The sequence below is a fragment of the Neolamprologus brichardi genome, chromosome 23 (genome assembly GCF_056152115.1).
Source record: "Neolamprologus brichardi isolate AB-2024 chromosome 23, ASM5615211v1, whole genome shotgun sequence".
Lineage (NCBI taxonomy): Eukaryota > Metazoa > Chordata > Actinopteri > Cichliformes > Cichlidae > Neolamprologus > Neolamprologus brichardi.
The window spans coordinates 7,161,313-7,181,905 of record NC_142125.1 but is presented as its reverse complement, the minus strand read 5'-3'; the positions used below and the strand labels follow the sequence as shown (position 1 = coordinate 7,181,905).

Sequence of the window (20,593 nt, the reverse complement as noted above, 5' to 3'; positions counted from 1 at the left end):
GATTTATTTTTATTTGAAAGAAACAACAGTAAACCATCTGTGCTGTGTATCAGTAATGTTGTAAAAACATTTGAATACTTCAATTAATATAATGAAAGAAAACAGAGCAGCATGTCAATGTAGAGTAACAGTGCTGATGTTAAAAAAAGGAAAATGCTCTTATATTGCAAAAAAATCTGGATTAAAGCGCTATCTATGTCACAGCATCCTGTTAAGTGTTAAAACAAAAAGCCTGCAGAAATTGTGTAATTGAAAAAGGAGATCTATCCAGTTACACAATTCTGAAGGCATAAAGCAAGAAACCTGAAACAATACACATGAATGTAGCTGTAACTGTAGCTTTTAGTCATTTAAGATCAGCTGGTCTTTGATGTTAATATACAATTGCATCACTCACTTAGTAAGCTGATGAGTTATGAATTTTCCATCATTGTGTAGGCAGGTACATTTTAACCCTGCCCAGCAAAGCAGTGGGATCCTGGAGGAAAGCTGGAAAGTTGTTCTTGCTAATGTAGGCAGCCGAGCCCACAGCAGCAGCCGACAGAAGCAGAGGCCACTTATACGATCTACTGGGTTTGGGCTCATTGCATTGCCTGGTCTGCAGGGGTTGAATCACTCTCTCCCACTGAGTGAGGATTGCCTGGCGGGCTCCAGCCCACTTTCCTGGCCCCCTGAGACGATACTGGTACGGCGTGCAGGGACCAAAGAGCACATTCATTCCCAGCCTGGGGTCAGTCAGCAGCATCCTTGAGATGTTGGGTTGAACTCCCACTAGCTCTGCTATTTCATCCATGTAACTAACAGAGTCCACCTGGATGGTATGTCTCTGACTGGTGACATACCTGAAAATGATATTTAGGTTGAACATGTGCAGAACAAAAAGTGGCGTGTTACAGATCCTATATATTTAAGCAACCACAAAATCAAGTAAATATACTTTATTACCTTTGAGCCATGGCTGCCTGTTTCCACTGTATATCTTTTAGCATAACAACTACAGAAGGAAGCTTTATGCAGCCTGTTAAAGAACACAACAGTTTACTTTAGTAATAATGAAAACCTGTAAATGCCTAAGTTGAAAAAAAAAAGTATTTTAAATTAAACTCTGACCTTTAAAGACACGTGTGGCCCACCTGGCCTGCAACTTGGAGATAGGCATAATAGATTTCCACTGGCTGCACTAGACCAATGATAGCCACGCGTAACATTCCTCCACAAAATGCTCTTTGGAGTATTCTGACTCTACATTTAGTCAGGTGATAAGACCAACTCAAAAGAACTCAAAAGGCAGCTTTATTGCTGAACACCAGAAATACAAAACTATATATATAATATATAATAACTCAGAAAAAAACCCTCTGCTGATACAGAGGTGCTGATATAGGAAGTAATCAATAAGGGAAGCAAAGTGACTGTACGCAGAGTCTGAAAAATTTTGGAAAATTTTTATCTGGAAAAATCTTGTCTTTTTCAGCTGCTGAAGCATCTGCATATGCATAAGCTGGGACCTTCTGAGAACCTGGACTTATATATCACTGAAATGACCAAGCCACTCACACACTCGAGTCTCCAGCTTGATTGTTCCAGCTGTGAGTGCCAGAATATAAAAGTGAAGACGTGCGCAACAAACACTGCACGTCAGCAACTGTAACACACACTTCATGTGTGTGCCACTGTTCATGAGAAGCGCAAAGGTGAGCACAAAAAGGCCATAATTTTTGTCTTAGAACAACCACTTGGAAAAATCTAACATGGCAGATTATATTACATTCTATACTAGCTACAAACACAGTACCTGTACTTTGGGTTTAGATTGTGTTGAGTTATTAACAATCTACACTAGAAAGTTAACTGAAAGTTCAATTCAGCTGTAAAACTGAAGCTTCATCCATTATCATTGCAAACAATGATGGTAAATGGACTGATTCTTATATAGAGCTTTTCTAGCCTCCTGGAGTACTCAAAGCGCTCTAGACAACACGCCGCATTCACCCCACACACACAAGCACTATCATCTACTTTGAGTGCTTTCTAAGTATCGTTCATACGCATTCATACTCCGATGGAAGCATCGGAGAGCAAGTATCTTGCCCAAGGATATTTGGCATGCAAACTGGGGGAGCCAGGGATCAAACCTTCTCATCAGCAGCTGACCCGCTCTACCTCCTGAGCACCCCAATAATGTATGTATGGTCGGAAGGGGTCCCATTTCACTGCAGGTAAGATGTACGTATAACATTGCAAGTGACAATTGAAGGCATAATCAATCAATCAATCACCATCAAGACAGAGGCGTGTTTGCACCGGTCTTTAGTATTAATACCAAGTCAAAGCAGAGAAAAGAGATCTTTATTTTTTCAGCAAACAATCTCAGATCTTTGTGGCTTAAAAGATTTATTTACTAATAAAAGACATGAAAATGGATTTGTTTCAAGTGCTGAACTTTTATTTATAGTTATGAGTCATGTTTTTCATACTTTAGAGTCACTGGGACATAGTAATGGATAAAACAACACAATGTAGTGAAAGATGTGACAACACTGTGATTTATTTTTATTTGAAAGAAACAACAGTAAACCATCTGTGCTGTGTATCAGTAATGTTGTAAAAACATTTGAATACTTCAATTAATATAATGAAAGAAAACAGAGCAGCATGTCAATGTAGAGTAACAGTGCTGATGTTAAAAAAAGGAAAATGCTCTTATATTGCAAAAAAATCTGGATTAAAGCGCTATCTATGTCACAGCATCCTGTTAAGTGTTAAAACAAAAAGCCTGCAGAAATTGTGTAATTGAAAAAGGAGATCTATCCAGTTACACAATTCTGAAGGCATAAAGCAAGAAACCTGAAACAATACACATGAATGTAGCTGTAACTGTAGCTTTTAGTCATTTAAGATCAGCTGGTCTTTGATGTTAATATACAATTGCATCACTCACTTAGTAAGCTGATGAGTTATGAATTTTCCATCATTGTGTAGGCAGGTACATTTTAACCCTGCCCAGCAAAGCAGTGGGATCCTGGAGGAAAGCTGGAAAGTTGTTCTTGCTAATGTAGGCAGCCGAGCCCACAGCAGCAGCCGACAGAAGCAGAGGCCACTTATACGATCTACTGGGTTTGGGCTCATTGCATTGCCTGGTCTGCAGGGGTTGAATCACTCTCTCCCACTGAGTGAGGATTGCCTGGCGGGCTCCAGCCCACTTTCCTGGCCCCCTGAGACGATACTGGTACGGCGTGCAGGGACCAAAGAGCACATTCATTCCCAGCCTGGGGTCAGTCAGCAGCATCCTTGAGATGTTGGGTTGAACTCCCACTAGCTCTGCTATTTCATCCATGTAACTAACAGAGTCCACCTGGATGGTATGTCTCTGACTGGTGACATACCTGAAAATGATATTTAGGTTGAACATGTGCAGAACAAAAAGTGGCGTGTTACAGATCCTATATATTTAAGCAACCACAAAATCAAGTAAATATACTTTATTACCTTTGAGCCATGGCTGCCTGTTTCCACTGTATATCTTTTAGCATAACAACTACAGAAGGAAGCTTTATGCAGCCTGTTAAAGAACACAACAGTTTACTTTAGTAATAATGAAAACCTGTAAATGCCTAAGTTGAAAAAAAAAAGTATTTTAAATTAAACTCTGACCTTTAAAGACACGTGTGGCCCACCTGGCCTGCAACTTGGAGATAGGCATAATAGATTTCCACTGGCTGCACTAGACCAATGATAGCCACGCGTAACATTCCTCCACAAAATGCTCTTTGGAGTATTCTGACTCTACATTTAGTCAGGTGATAAGACCAACTCAAAAGAACTCAAAAGGCAGCTTTATTGCTGAACACCAGAAATACAAAACTATATATATAATATATAATAACTCAGAAAAAAACCCTCTGCTGATACAGAGGTGCTGATATAGGAAGTAATCAATAAGGGAAGCAAAGTGACTGTACGCAGAGTCTGAAAAATTTTGGAAAATTTTTATCTGGAAAAATCTTGTCTTTTTCAGCTGCTGAAGCATCTGCATATGCATAAGCTGGGACCTTCTGAGAACCTGGACTTATATATCACTGAAATGACCAAGCCACTCACACACTCGAGTCTCCAGCTTGATTGTTCCAGCTGTGAGTTCCAGAATATAAAAGTGAAGACGTGCGCAACAAACACTGCACGTCAGCAACTGTAACACACACTTCATGTGTGTGCCACTGTTCATGAGAAGCGCAAAGGTGAGCACAAAAAGGCCATAATTTTTGTCTTAGAACAACCACTTGGAAAAATCTAACATGGCAGATTATATTACATTCTATACTAGCTACAAACACAGTACCTGTACTTTGGGTTTAGATTGTGTTGAGTTATTAACAATCTACACTAGAAAGTTAACTGAAAGTTCAATTCAGCTGTAAAACTGAAGCTTCATCCATTATCATTGCAAACAATGATGGTAAATGGACTGATTCTTATATAGCACTTTTCTGGCCTCCTGGAGTACTCAAAGCGCTCTAGACAACACGCCGCATTCACCCCACACACACAAGCACTATCATCTACTTTGAGTGCTTTCTAAGTATCGTTCATACGCATTCATACTCCGATGGAAGCATCGGAGAGCAAGTATCTTGCCCAAGGATATTTGGCATGCAAACTGGGGGAGCCAGGGATCAAACCTTCTCATCAGCAGCTGACCCGCTCTACCTCCTGAGCACCCCAATAATGTATGTATGGTCGGAAGGGGTCCCATTTCACTGCAGGTAAGATGTACGTATAACATTGCAAGTGACAATTGAAGGCATAATCAATCAATCAATCACCATCAAGACAGAGGCGTGTTTGCACCGGTCTTTAGTATTAATACCAAGTCAAAGCAGAGAAAAGAGATCTTTATTTTTTCAGCAAACAATCTCAGATCTTTGTGGCTTAAAAGATTTATTTACTAATAAAAGACATGAAAATGGATTTGTTTCAAGTGCTGAACTTTTATTTATAGTTATGAGTCATGTTTTTCATACTTTAGAGTCACTGGGACATAGTAATGGATAAAACAACACAATGTAGTGAAAGATGTGACAACACTGTGATTTATTTTTATTTGAAAGAAACAACAGTAAACCATCTGTGCTGTGTATCAGTAATGTTGTAAAAACATTTGAATACTTCAATTAATATAATGAAAGAAAACAGAGCAGCATGTCAATGTAGAGTAACAGTGCTGATGTTAAAAAAAGGAAAATGCTCTTATATTGCAAAAAAATCTGGATTAAAGCGCTATCTATGTCACAGCATCCTGTTAAGTGTTAAAACAAAAAGCCTGCAGAAATTGTGTAATTAAAAAAAGGAGATCTATCCAGTTACACAATTCTGAAGGCATAAAGCAAGAAACCTGAAACAATACACATGAATGTAGCTGTAACTGTAGCTTTTAGTCATTTAAGATCAGCTGGTCTTTGATGTTAATATACAATTGCATCACTCACTTAGTAAGCTGATGAGTTATGAATTTTCCATCATTGTGTAGGCAGGTACATTTTAACCCTGCCCAGCAAAGCAGTGGGATCCTGGAGGAAAGCTGGAAAGTTGTTCTTGCTAATGTAGGCAGCCGAGCCCACAGCAACAGCCGACAGAAACAGAGGCCACTTATACGATCTACTGGGTTTGGGCTCATCGCATTGCCTGGTCTGCATAGGTTGAGCCATTCTCTCCCACTGAGTGAGGATTGCCTGGCGGGCTCCAGCCCACTTTCCTGGCCCCCTGAGACGATACTGGTATGGCGTGCAGGGACCAAAGAGCACATTCATTCCCAGCCTGGGGTCAGTCAGCAGCATCCTTGAGATGTTGGGTTGAACTCCCACTAGCTCTGCTATTTCATCCATGTAGCTGATGTAGTCCACCTGGATGGTGTGTCTCTGACTGGTGACATACCTAAAAAAGTTCGAGTTGAACATATGAAGATGCAGATCTTAAACGTAGGTTTCTATAAAGCTGAGTAAATCCACTTCATTACCTTTGAGCCATGGCCTCCTGCTTACACTGAATATCTTTTAGCATGGCAGCTGATGGAGGAAGCTTTATGCAGCCTGTTTGAAAGGGGACAAAGCTGTTTACTGTAGTAAAAATAACAACTCTATAAAAAGTCTACAATCCTGAGTGATGAGAAAAAGCTGTGTTAAAGAAAAAGTCATTTTCACCTTTGAAGACTCGTGTAGCCCATCTGGCCTGCATCTCAGAGATGGGCATAATGGCTCCCAGTGGCTGCACTAGACCAATGATAGCCAGCGTGGGGCGTTCGAGCTCAGGAGGAAACACATATTTGTACAGAGATGCTTTGTTGTTAGACACAGAGACCACCTGTGAAGCCAGGAACGGAAAGGAAAACTGGTATCCTGTAGCAAACACCTGAAAGACAGCGGTCCATGTTAGTCAAAAGTCAAATTCACGGATCTCTATGAAGGTGAAGAAAAGTATGTGATTCCAGACCTACCACCAGGTCAACATCTTCCACTACACTTCCATCATCAAACTCCACACTGGAACCTTGAAATCTGCTGATGTTGGGTTTCACCTGAACTGTTCCAGAGAGGATGCGGTTGGGAAGCTCATCATTTAATGTGGGATGTTGGCTGAACACCCTGAATTAAAAAGTCAAACACAAAACAAATTCAGACATGAAACAATCCAGACACAAATTACATTGTAAAATGTAATGTATTAGTAGAATACTGTACCTGTGCCTTGGCTTCAGGTTGTACAGAGCGTGATCAAATCTTTTGTTGAGCTGGCTCTCTCTCAGACTACATAAAACACCAAAGGGAAGATTTTTTCTTAGGAAACCTGTCACCCTGTTCAAAAACAAGTCAACGGGAATCCCATTGTCCCACATTCTGTTCAGAATCCATGATCCCCTTCGAGTGCTCAGGTAAAGCTTGAAAGAAGGAAAAAAGAAAAAATTAGCAAATTTTGCTGTTATGTCTTCTTTAATGTCCACATCCATGCGTCACAGGTCACTGCTTGTGTAGTATTTAAACTGTATTCAGCCTAAAACTGTGAGAATTGTGAATCTTCACGTGAAATAATTTTCATCACTAAGAATGTTAAATACTCAAACAGTTCAGACACATTCTTACTCTAATGATGCGACCAACTCATTCCAACCTGCTTGGTGACTCTACTCAGTTCCACTGCTATGTCTCCTCCAGAGTTTCCAATTCCAATCACCACGACCTTTTTATTCCTCCACTCCTCAGGAGTCTTGTAGTCTCTGCTGTGGAAATACTTCCCCGTGAAAGTTTCAATGCCTTAAGAAAATAAGTGTCTTTCAATACTTTTGCTATAGAAAGACTGATCTATATTTGAAGACACAAAAGTTTCACTCATGCTCTTTTGAAGGTTGATTAGTTCTGTCCCTTGAGTGAACTATAAGGTCAGAATAACGTTCCTTTTGATAAAGTATATAGTGGATCAGGTGACCCAAAATCCTCCCTTAGTTATACTGCAATAGGTCTAGGCTGCTCAAGGATTCCACCGATGCATTGTGTGTTTCTTCGTCAGTCATCTTTTTTGCTTACTATGTGTTAATACACCTCTCTGGATTTAATTATTAGTTATTATTAATCTCTGGCTCACTTCCACAGCATTTCTTCATCCACTCACTCCCAAACCGGCATTGAATTGAATGTTGATAGCTTGTAGGGCAAGGGTTACCTGGAAAGTCATGAAGAGGCATATTGGGGTTGCAGTGATGTCCAATACAGATCATCACAGCTTCAAAAATGTGTTTCTCTTTCTTGCCATCCTTGTTCTCCGTTTCAACAACCCACTCGCCTGAATGAGAAAAATCTGATTTCTGCTTCACCTGCAAGACTTTGGTCTGGACAACAGAAAGACAGACACGGGGGAAAGAACAAAATATTTTTTTCTATGAAATTAATGATGTAGTAATTAGGATTTAATTTAAATTATTTATCTTTTAATTATGTGATACAATTTACCATTTCAGACATCATAAAGCATTCTTACATTAAAGCGTATGTGCTTGGTGAGCTGGAAGTGGTCAGCATACAGCCGAAAGTAGTCCATGATGAGGGAGTTGTGCATGAAGTTTGGGAAGTGTGCAGGGATGGGAAAGTCACTGAAACACATCATCTCCTTTGAGGTGTTGATGATGACAGAGTGGTAGATGCTGGCCCTGTCTGGCTCTGGATTCTCCTAAAGGGGGAAAAAAATTTAAAAAAGATAATTGAGCTGAAGCACCATTACTCTTTCAATGCTCGTCATAGGGTTGAGCACAGTTTTATTACATTTGTAGTTCATTTATATCTATGTTATTACTAGGGATGGGTACCGGTATCCGGTGCCATGATGGCACTGGTTCTGACATAAACGGTAGTAACCAGACCTAAAAGCAGCGCACATTTCGGTGCTTTATTTCGGTGCTTTCTTTTCCTGAGATGTCACACACTTTGGATTACAGCCAATTTTACCTTTGCAAGCGTAGTAGGCGGGCCCAGGTACGTACGTTCTTTTAGAGCAGAGCCACAGATTAAAAATGCCCAAGGCAAAGCGGTCAAAAGTCTGGCTGTACTTCACAGCAAAAGATGCAAACTTAGCAGCCTGCAACAAGTGCTTTAAGGTGATACTGTGCAAAGGAGGTAACTCCTCGAATCTGATGAAACACTTGGCGACACATAGCGTTTTTTTTTAAAAGCCGACAAATGCACCGTATTTGATAGCTTGCTGCGAGACCTCACACCGAGCACATCTACTGCGGGTGGGTTGCCTGTTAGCGGTCCTGGAGTTGTGTACTGACCACGCAAGATCCTCAGCCAGATGTACACCAAGGAAGCAGAAGGACAAGCACAGAGATGAGTCCACTGTGTGGGATTATAATATTATTTTGTGCCATGTTAGACCCCTAATTAAAGATTGTGAATTATTATGTAGTTTTAGTTGGCATTATTCTCCTGAATTAGAAGAAGGTGATAACTATTACATTTGTTAAACTGATTTGCATTACATTAGACTGCTGATTTATTGTGAATGAATGATATTGTTTTATGATGCATTATACTGCTGAGCTATAAGAAATACTGTTTGCAGAAAGTCATCGCCTTATTTGTCTGATTAGAAGAGAACAGAGCATATTGCCCCATCTCAGCAGGAGCAGATAAACAGGGAGCCAAGGTCGTAGTTTGGGCGCCGTGTGAGAGAAAGAATGTGAATGTTTAGGCTTTTAAGATTAGGTGGGGGCCACTAGAGGATATAAGAGTTTGATCAATGCTCCACCATTTGGAGATCTGATGCTGTCTGCGTACAGCGTCCATCTCCCACGCGTGTATTCATTAAATCATCGTTTGATTTAATGAATCAAACGATGTTGTTATTGTTATTTTGGTTTTTCCTCTTGTATCCATCCCCAATATTTGAATCCGTGACAACTGTCAGAGGCCATAAGAAGATCATTTATAACCTTCACTAAAGCTGTTTCTGTGCTGTGATGAGCTCTGAAACCTGACTGAAACTCTTCAAATAAGCCATTCCTCTGCAGATGATCTGTGATACCATAAATCCCCTATAGCTGCAGAAAAGGCTAACATTGTTATCTTTTTACAAAAAAAACAGCTGAACATGAGAGGTTTTTGGACAAAGTTTGTGTTCTTCATTCTTTAAGCACCGGCATCGTTTCAAAAGTACCGGTTTGGTACTGGTATTGGATAAAACCTAAACGACACCCATCCCTAGTTATTACACATCTACTGCAAATATTGTACTTTGTTTTTCACGCCATTTATTTTAGAGTATAAATCTACCAATGTAATCTGCTGTATTATTGATAAAACTACTTTATAGTGCATAAGGTGACATATACTTCATATAACACTTGCTGTTGGAGACTTAATTACTTCAATAATATCTACAGTTTTGTGCAAAAATCTTGAGCCATCCATTTATATTTTGCTTGAAAGGAACCAGACATAATTTTATAAAGTGGTCTTGAGTGCTGCTTCTCCAGGCTTTCTGGAGGTTTTTGAGATTTTCTTTAGACATCGGCTGTCTTTTCGGTCAGATTTAGTTTGGCTCTTGTACCTGATGATTTTCAAAATGAAAATTTAAAATTGAGATGCTGAGATGTTCTGCTGTGTGAAGTGTAATTTTAAAAATTTATGGCAGCAACACTACTCAAAAAAAGTTGTAGCGCTTTTATACCTTTCCACATTGATTAGGTTTGCCAGATGGTCCCTCACATTTTTAGTCCAGAGGATAGGCACCCATTTTTTCTAAAAAGGGTTTCAATTTTAGATTTCTTTTGTACTTAGAAATCTCCAATTTAAATAAACCTGTGGCCAGTTAACCCAATTAGTTTTAAAGTGCTGATCCAGATGTTTCTTTTTATTACCGCTTACATTATTAATCTAGTAAAAGGAAAGCACCAACCTTAAACCTCCACACACCACCAATATCATCACTACTTTCGAAGCACACAGGCTCCAGCCCCTCATCCAAACAGCACTTGATACCGGCCAGACCTGAAGCCCCTCCACCAATCACTGCCACACGACGACTCATGCTGCAGCTCTGCGAAGGAGACATCAGATCGGTTCAAAAATGTTTACTGTTAAGAAACTGCAGCCAAAGAGCTGTACGCAACAAGTAATTACCTTCAGAAGAAACAGAAAAAGCTGATGGCCCGCTTGAAGCTGAAGCTCCGGTGCGTGAGTCAATAAAATCAACACACTGATTCAGAAGTAGTGATGGGATTTACGACTCTTTTTAGAGAACCGGCTCTTTCGGCTCGCCTCACTAAAAAGAGCCGGCTCTTTCGGCTCCGAACCTGCTCTTCAGGTTGTTTTGTTATTAATTTATTATTATTATTATTATTATTATTATTATTATTATTATTATTATTATTATTATTATATTTATTTATTAACAATAATATAAAATTATGCACAAAAGGAATTACTAATGTAAAAAAAAAAGTGGTTTTATTTATATATGTTTATATATAAATATATGTGGTGGCCCCTAGAGACAAAACACGTACAAACTCCAAAAAGCACATACAAACTCCAAAACACATTTCTAGCATGAACTGAACTTCCAAAACAGAGCTACCTAGATCACTTAAATTACACAATTGAAAGCATGAAAGCATATGTGTATTGTTTGTGTATTTATACACAAGAATTCATATATATTCAAATAATTTAAAAAAAAAAGTTCATTTACCTGTTACTACCACACACCAGATCCGGTCATTGGTACTTGCTGGCTTGTGTAGCCACTAGGTAACAAAAGCTCAACACTGCCCCCCAGCATCCTGGAGCACTTCTGTTGTGTTTTGTACGTGTTTTGAGTTTTTATGTGCTTCTGAGTTTTTACGTGTTTTGGAGTTTGTATGTGTTTTTACGTGTTTTGGAGTTTTTACGTGTTTTGGAGTTTTTACGTGTTTTGTTGTTTGTACGTGCTTCAGAGTTCGTACGTGATTTGAAGTTTGTACATGCTTTGTCTGTAGGGGCCACCGTAAATATACTTTTATTTATTCACTCCACATAAAATGTAATAAAGAAATCATATAATACAAAAACCAACTATTCACATTTCAACTTTTAACTATTTAAATTTTCAGCTTTTTCCTTTTATAAATTTAAAGTGAAACAACACAAAACACTGCAAACAACAACACAATTAAATATAAATTATAATATGAAAACAAAAAGAAGATGCATATTCTCTGTCACATGGGCCTGCATGAATAAACTTTCTGAATCTTTTATCATCCGCAACTGAAAATAGTTGTGGATGATTACTATACCTTTCTAATGTGACGTTGTTGTCCCTGGCTCTCTTTCTCTCTCTCTCCCTCCTGATCTGTTCCTGTGCTACTGAGTGTAACTACCGCCCCTCCCCCCTCTTCCCAGCGTAAAGCACAAGGCTCGCGTGCTGAGTGAAGCGAAAAAAGTGCGAGAGAGAGAGGGTGAGAGAAAGAACCCCCCCCAACCCCCATGGCTCGCGATAAGGATCCGGCTCGCGTTGTTCACTTCAAAGACTCGGCTCTAAGAGCCATTTCGTTCGCGAAATCTGCTTCCATAATATAAATATCATTAAATAACTTTAGAAAAACCTCCACTTTACTCTTTACATGTAATGTTGTAAAAATATATATTTTGTTGTTTAATTAATCTGAAAATGTTAGTCTGCCAAATGTGCAGCAATTGAATTTATTTATTGTCTTTATCTAATAGTTTTTGGGCCCAGGGCCCAGGGCCCAGGTAGACTGTATAACTACCAGTTTCTCTGCACTCCAGCCTCTTCTGTGCCATGTGAAGGGATTTTCCTTAAGGCAGGAGAAATTATCCCCACGAAAAGGAACAGGTTCGGCCATCGCACACTAGAACAAATTCTCTTCTTAAATAAAAATGAAAAAGGGCTACTTTAAATGCATCATGTTTTTAATTTGCAAGTTCATAAGCATTTTCCCCTTTCCATTTCACAATCAATTCTACCCCCAGGTCAAAAATATTTCTGGGAAAATTTTCCTAATATAATATTATTTATAAATATACCCGTCTAGCAGTTAATTGCATAAGTGCATGAAGGCAGGACCTCACAGCAGAAGCATACTCCATAATGTGTTGTACATTATCATATGTATATTTTATGTAATGTGGTATTTTTCAATTATTGTATTTACCAACATCAATAAGTCACAAGCAAAGAAAGACCACACCATGGTGCATGTTTAAACAAGGAAAGCTTACTGGTCAAAATTATTTATTAAACAAATAAACCACATTTTTTTAACCACCAAAGAATACACGTTCAAAGCAACACAACGGCGGCCCGATATCAGACAGAATTCCACTCTGTAGAGTGGGCAATCATAATAAAGCGGTTGGTTTTATTTTGTGGATTCAAGCTGCTCTTCATATTTTTGGACACCAGATGTCACCAGAGAGGACTGTGTTGAAAAGCTTCGAGTAATGAACTATTTTTCAATACAAGCTTCAGTGCTTCAGAAAGCTTCATTTGGCCATCACTACCTGCAGGTTTTTAGATTTTGTAGATATTACCCTGGCTCAGCACACCTGAATTAAATGATTAGTTCATTACCAGGCCTCTGGAGAACTTCAAGACATGCTGAGTTAGTAATTTGACAATTTGAAACAGCTGTGTTGGATCAAGGACACATCTAAAACCTGCAGGACACCAGCACTTGAGGCCTGGAGTTGCCTAGTCCTGCCCTAGATGATATGACGACAGCGTTGATCTTTATTTAAACATTTAAATAATGAATGTGCATTGCTTTGATATGACAAACTTTATTGTCATCGTTAATGTCACGGTCTGTGCAGGCAGTGGAAGTTAGTGGACCCAAGTGCAGATGGACGAAACGTAAAAAAGCAACTGGATTATAACAAAAGGCGTGCCTTTTATTGAGGCCGAAAAACATGAACCAAACACTAACCCCCCCCCCCCCAGATAAATGAGAAACCAATTACAAAAATCTAAACCTAAACTAAATATACGAAAACTAGGAACACTAGAAAAACCACAAAGACATGGGAGGTCATGAGACAGACACAGAGGCAGGAACTTTACACTGAAAGCAGGAGGAAACACAGCACACAGACATGAAAACATAACTAGATCAGACGTGACACAGGGGGAAACACAGAGAAAGAAGTCAAGAGACAAAAAACTAAACAGCGATGAAATCAAAGACTGTATAATAATTTCAAATACAAAACTCTGGGTCCGTGTCCAGGACCGTGACTGTTAAACATAAGCAAAGCTACTAATAGATCTGCTACTGCCTGCAGGAGTGGTAGCCTACATACATTACAAAGTGCTGTAAACATTACTCTGCTACACTTATGAACTCAAATGTTATACAAAGTTCTTACCTCTAGTATGTTGAAGAAAAAAATAATTTTTGTGTTGCCTGCACCCTAGTAGTAGCTAGAGTGAGAGCTGCGCAAGTAGGGTGCTAATCATTGATTCCAAAGCAAACAAGCCCTTGGATGGACTGCTGACCTGTCCAAGGAGACTTAATATGAGTAAACAGAATGAGACTGAAATGACTGAGGCTAACTCTGTGGCTAAGTGCAAGGGGTACTTTGTCCACACTAGTTTAGTATTTCTTTTAATTATTTACTGTTACTATTTACTTATTTACTGTTACTTATGCTTTTGTTGGTTGTTGCTTTATTTTTGCTTTTTTTTCAGCAGGTGATCAAGCAGATTTCTAGTGTCTTTTCTCTCTATCCCTCTTCTCCTCCATTTTTCTTTCCTCTCGTTCTGTTAACTCTCTTCCCAACTTTTCTTTCCTTCTTCTTTTTCTTTCCTGTCAACTAGTCCCATTATAATAACTTAAAATAGAAAAAAATTGAACAAACCGTTAGCAAAAGCCATAATGGCATTTTTCTTGGCCTTCAGACAATAATTCCGATTGCTACAGTACAGGATGGGGAAAAAAGGAATTCTTTTAATTTACATTTGTAATGTACTGTGTTTTAAGTGGGATTTCATCTGTTTGGGTGTGCGTATTCACAACCATGCTTAAGTTCTGGCTGGTTTTTGTTTTTTTAAACACGTGACTTTTGCTACACTTGCACAGCAACAGATCTGTGCAGTGATTTGTATTGGTGTGGATTGCTTTGTCTGTAAGTGGATGATTCCTTGACCTTGCGGATCAGGCTCACAGGATCAGGCTTTCGCTTATGCTCAGTATGTACCACCAGGGGGCGAATTACTCAGTCTTCATTTTGCAGATTGGACACTTTTATCTGTACTAACAATATTTAATGATTATTCATTCCTATGGATAAAAGATTTTCTCATGGTTCCACAAGTAAGATGCACTAATGTTCAGTTTCTGGTGAACTTTAGTGCACCTTACTTTACCGTGAGGAAAATGTGGTGGCATGCTGTGTATAGCAGCTAATCACTGACATCTATTGAATAGCTCATGCTGTTGCACTTTGATTGTTCAGCGATATTAATATCAATCTTGAGAATTTTTTTTGAGCTTGTATGAATTGTTTTCTGGTTGTTGTACCCGCAATGGTATGCTGCTGTAGCCCCTTTGCTTCAATGTGTTTTTGTATATTCAGTGATGATCTTCTGAATACCTTAGTTATAATGTGTGGTTAACATTTTTCTCCTTTTTGGACCATTCTCTAAAAACTCTGGAGGTGACTTGCAGGGAAATCCCACAGATCAGCAGTTTCTGAAATATCGGAAATGCCACAAACAACCACACGCAAGCCACATTCAGTCAGTTCAATCAACTTTTATCTCCATTCTGATGCTTGGGTTGAACTTCAACATGTTGTCTTAGCAATGTCTGAAGGCTTAAATGCATTGAGTTTTCTGTACCTAACAAACTGGCCAGTGAGTGCATAAGTTTAACCTTAGCAACTTTGTTTGAACCATACCATATAAAATTAATCATTGAAAATAATTTTCTGCTGCCAGTATTAAACAGTGACTCAAATACAAGTTTCTGTAGATAGGCATGATGCAAAAAAGCAACAGTTACCAAAAACCACACCACAAAAAAAATAAATAAAATAAAATAAATTGTGCAGATTTAACAAATCCAGTTTTTTCATTTTTAATATTTTAATTTTAATATATGTTTTTTATTTCTTATTCAGCTTGACAAATTATGCACTGTATTGTAAAAACAATCTCTGCCTACATCTCCTTCATTCACCCTGCAATTAACTGAAGAGATCTCTGGAATGAAGAAGCAGAGAAGTAAGAGACAAAGTGGAGCTTATTGTAGAAGATACAACACAACAGAGCAGCACCTGAGAGAAACATTATTATGCTCAGTTTAGAAGAATGTTTGATGTCTGGCTTTGGGTCTGTTACCACTCTGGTCTTAAAAGGCTGAAACATCCGGTCCCACTGAGTGAGGATAGCCTGACGGGCTCCAGCCCACTTTCCTGGTCCAGTCAGACGGTACTGGTATGGTGTGCAGGGTCCTAAAAAAACCTGCAGTGCCAGTGTTGGGTCCTTAAAAAAGAGCCATGGTATGTTTGGCCTTACCCCCACCTCTTCAGACAGAGAGTCCATGTAAGGGATGTAGTCCACTTGCAGTGGGTTGCGTTCTGAGCATGCAAACCTAACAGAGAAGCAAATAAAGAAATAACTGATGACACTGAAAAAGCATATATTAACCAGTCTAAGCTAAGACACTTTGTAAAACATTCATCAGAATACAAAAAATAAGGATTCTGGTGGAGATGAGCAGCTTTTTAATATATCTTAAAAATAATTTCCTACTTCTGATACATGGTTGCCGTGTCCTTCTCAATTTCCTTCATCATGTTCTCCTCTGTGGGGAGGGATGTTAAACCTGTCATGGAAAAAATTCAGAACAATTTCAAACACAGAGAGTTATTGCATGATGATCTTACTTTCGCACTGGAGCATATGCTTTAGGTTTCCATTAATAGCTCTAGTGTTTTCTCAATTCAAAAATATAAAGCATACATCGCAGAATTCCTACTGAAACCCCTTCCATGACTTTGCACAATCAAAATATTCTCCTATACCTTTTTATAACACTCTTGTAGCCCAACGAGCCTGCATCTCAGCCAGAGGGTTAATAGCACCAAAGCCATGTATGAAGCCCACCACTGCCAGTGTTGGTGAGGTCAGTGCAGGAGGGAACACATGTTTGTAGAGCTGCAGCCTGTAACCACATTTAGCCTGTAGAGCCGAGGGCAGGAAAGGAAAGCTGTAGTTGTACCCTGTGGCAAACACAACCACATCCACCTGTATGACAGATAAACAACCCTGGGATTAGATGAACATGTGCATTTAAATCCCCTTTACATCATTTCAAAAATAAAACCAAATGAAAAGGGACAGTCCAAGAATTACTACTAGCATATCCTATATTTTTCACCTGAACAGAATAGTTGTTGAAGTGATAAACACCTTGTCTATGGTGCTTCCATCAACAAAGACCACACTGGACCCACAGAACTCCCTCACGTTTGGTTTCACTGCAACACGACCTGAGATGATTCGAGCCGGCAAGTCATCATTCACTACAGGAATCTGTGCAAAAAAGCTGAATACAGTTTTACAGGAGCTATGTTAGTGACCAAGGCAGTTAGACACAAATACCTGGTGCAAACATACAGTAGTCATGGCAAGATATCAAGTCACTGTTATCTAAATAAATACATTCATACATACATAAAAAACTTTGCTTAGACCATAAACATGCTGCACATTACACCACGTGTGTTTCAGATTCACGCTCTTTTAACAAATATATACTTTAGTTTTGCATTTACCATTTGTTACAATTCCTTTGGAACATTTAACACATAATTTTTGAAGTTCTCGGTTATGATGATGTATTTTTAATTCAAATGTTTGACCATGCTTTTACCCATGTTTCGGTTTCAGGCCATATAGTTTGTGGTCCAGCGCTTGATTCAGCTTCTTCTCCAACATTGTGTTGGCCCATGAGGGGAAGAGCTTTTGTATCAGTGCGTCCATTCGAGAACTCCCGACAACATCTAGCGGAAGTCCCCCTGGCCCTACACGGCCAAGAACCCATGCTCCACTTCTGGTACTGAGGTACACCTGCAGGTCATGTCAGCACAAGGAGGTTTCAGATTCACGAGTTATATTCCTTTAAGAATAAAGTGCTTTCATATTCATAAACATCACTGTTCTTTTTGAATACAACATAGAAGTAAAGAAATGTAGCACAGCAGCTTACCTTCTCCGCAACCCTGCTGACATCCACAGCAATATCACCACCAGAGTTCCCAATCCCGATGACCACCACCCTTTTCCCCTCCAGACCCTCAGCACTGCAGTATTCCCAACTGTGGAAATATTTGCCTCGGAAACTCTCAATACCTGGAATGATTAAAAAAAATATACTGAATTTGTCGCTAAATACAAATATTTGTCAGTCATTTCAACCACCGTTGAAACATTAACACACAACACAGTGTGTGACATCTGTTGTGTTGGAGCAAGAGCAGCTGCTGCATTTCTTAAATTTACCTGGGAAGTCTCTGAGTGGCAGGTGAGGCTGGGTGAAATGTCCAGTGCAAACCATCACGGCATCAAAAACACGGGTCTCCCTCTGACCCTCTCTGCTCTCCGTCTCCACCTCCCACTGACCCGTCACTTCAAAATTTGTCGTCTGCCTCACGCTGATTACAGTAGTCTGACACAAACACAGACACCGATAAATATTCTTCACTGACATTCATCTGCAACATTTACCGGCAAGACATTATTAAGACATTACGCCTGTGCAGTAAAGCAGACACTATAATTTTTGTTTTTTCTTCTTTATGAAGATCACCGACCTGGAAGCGTATGTGTGGCAGCAGGTTGAACGTCTGAGCATACAGACGCAGATACAGCAGGACCTCAGAGTGATGCATGTTGTTAGGGAGGTCAGCAGGAGGCGGGAAGTCGCTGAAAGACATCATCCCTTTGGAGCTGTTGATGATCACTGACTTATAGATGTTGGCCCGCCCCAGCTCTGGCTTCTCCTGAAGGAGGAGAACATAAAGACAAAAAACAATGCAACTTTGCTTCTATTTAAACTCTGACTTTAAGTATATTTCAAAACTCTGTCAGGGTCTTACAGATCTCTTAATCCCTGGATGTGTCTTCTCTATTTTCACACGTTTCTGTGGGATAGTTGCCCACTCTCTCCAACTTTGATACCATCTCTCTCCTTCACTCCAGTGAAATTTAAATTGTTTATTTTAAACTTTGAATTGATGTATGAGCAGTGAATTAAAGAATTTACATTACTTTAGTAATGTAGCTTTTGTTAAAACCACAAAACAGCTGGGAACAGATTCAGCACTTCACTTCAGTATCAAAATGACTGAACTGCTCTTCATTTTAACACTTGATCCATGTTAGACCAGCCAGTTAAGTACATTTTCTGGGATCTCTGCTATAACGTTGCAGCCCTCCGCCTCACTCAGTCACACAAGTCATTCTCAGCAAAACTGCATCTCTGTGTGTGTCACTACAGAAAAAATAGCACTGCAGATCTTTTTTGTCACATATTCCCAACAAAGGTTGTTTGAAATACATGAGTCAAGAATTTAAAGCAACTAATTTTTCAACTTTTTTCAAAAGCTTGTTTTTTACATTTTTTTTTCTACAATTTCTTTTCTAAATTTTGAACTTCCATTTACGTGTCTGTATTTAAAAACAGTAAACCTTGCAAGAAATGATTGAACAATTTGAATGCTAAGCTTCACTTCAATATGCTCTCACTTATATCCCCCCAAAAAAACCCATTGTTTCCCACCTTAAATCTCCAAAGACCTCCAATGTCATCACTGCTTTCAAAGCATGTGGGCTCCAGACCTTCATCCAGACAGCCTTTGATGCTCGTCAGTCCTGAGGGTCCTGCACCGATCACTGTCACTCTCTGAACCATGCTTGCACAGCTAGCTGATCTGTTACAGACGTTTGCACTTTGAAAAATGGTTGAGTTTTATGTTTATAGCATGACTGTTTCACACCCATTGTTTCGGAGTTGTTAACTTGCATGTGAGTGTGCCTTTTTTTCTTGAGTCAATCAAGGATAATTACATTAAATTCAGCAGCACGCAGAGAAGTGCCGAATGAGACTGAAATCACATCTTACTTTGAAAAGCTGCACATTTACATTTTCTTCAGTTTTCCTCCAAAAATGAATCCAATTAGTTTTACTTGTCCTTAGCAATGGTGCTGTGATTTGGTCTAATACCTAAGTGTTTGGAGTAAACAGACCTAATTTACTGTAGAGATTTTCACTTGTAAAACACAGATTAATAACATTAGTGGCAAAAAAGGGGTTCCTCCAGTGATTTTCATGCTGTAACAAGTCTGTAAATGATTTTATGTTTTGAGACTGATGGTGTTAGCTCTCAATTCAAAGGATTTTCTTTTCCCTGGAACTTTAACAAACACAATTTTAAAAAGTACATTAATGAAATACCAGCTCATTATGGTAAATGGCCTGTATTTGTATAGCACTTTACTAGTCCCTAAGGACCCCAAAGCGCTTTACACATTCAGTCATCCACCCATTCACACACTGGTGATGGCAAGCTACATAGTAGCCACAGCCACCCTGGGGCACACTGACAGAGGCACCCCATTAAAAAGTTTCTTACAAAGTTAAGGACATTAGCAAATAAAAATAAAATCACCACAAACTAAAGATATGTCAGCCTTACCTCTTCTTCACAGGGAGAGAGGAAGAATGGATTCCTGTCCTCCTGTTTAAGTAATCAGTTATATTTTATCAGACAAGGCAGGCTGATCATTGAGCAGAACAAGAGTCAATAAACCAAGTTAATAAATAAAGACCGAAATTATACAAAAACTTGTACTTTTTTGTTTTTTGTAATTAAACAAACACCCAAGATCTGCTTCTAATATGTTACTAATATAAACCGTATTTAAGCCCCAAATTTTCTGTATTCAAGTTTTCTGGACTTTGCAATGAGAAATGCAGCCTTTTCAATACACAGTCTACAATTAGTTTCTCAAAAAGTTCCCCAAACGAAGTAATAGTAGT

At 39.1% G+C, this 20,593-nt stretch overlaps 1 protein-coding gene and 1 pseudogene across 2 annotated transcripts; both read right to left on the bottom strand.

The window, feature by feature from the left end:
- Positions 1–4,968: 4,968 nt before the first annotated feature.
- Positions 4,969–13,965, bottom strand: LOC102796565 (flavin-containing monooxygenase 5-like). Its single transcript, XM_087836115.1, has 10 exons — positions 13,914–13,965; positions 10,441–10,581; positions 8,026–8,214; positions 7,711–7,876; positions 7,162–7,304; positions 6,735–6,931; positions 6,491–6,638; positions 6,198–6,405; positions 6,014–6,086; positions 4,969–5,931 (listed from the first exon to the last, which is right to left on the bottom strand). The coding sequence occupies exons 2-10, from the start codon at positions 10,570–10,572 to the stop codon at positions 5,517–5,519; spliced, it is 1,671 nt and encodes a 556-aa protein (XP_087692241.1). The 5' UTR covers positions 10,573–10,581; positions 13,914–13,965; the 3' UTR covers positions 4,969–5,516.
- Positions 13,966–15,723: 1,758 nt separating this feature from the next.
- LOC102786457 (flavin-containing monooxygenase 5-like) lies at positions 15,724–20,288 on the bottom strand (annotated as a pseudogene). Its single transcript, XR_015717177.1, has 10 exons — positions 20,250–20,288; positions 19,334–19,484; positions 18,366–18,554; positions 18,055–18,220; positions 17,762–17,904; positions 17,426–17,622; positions 16,963–17,098; positions 16,575–16,797; positions 16,303–16,375; positions 15,724–16,141 (listed from the first exon to the last, which is right to left on the bottom strand). The product of XR_015717177.1 is annotated as a flavin-containing monooxygenase 5-like (transcript).
- Between the last annotated feature and the right edge of the window lie 305 nt (positions 20,289–20,593).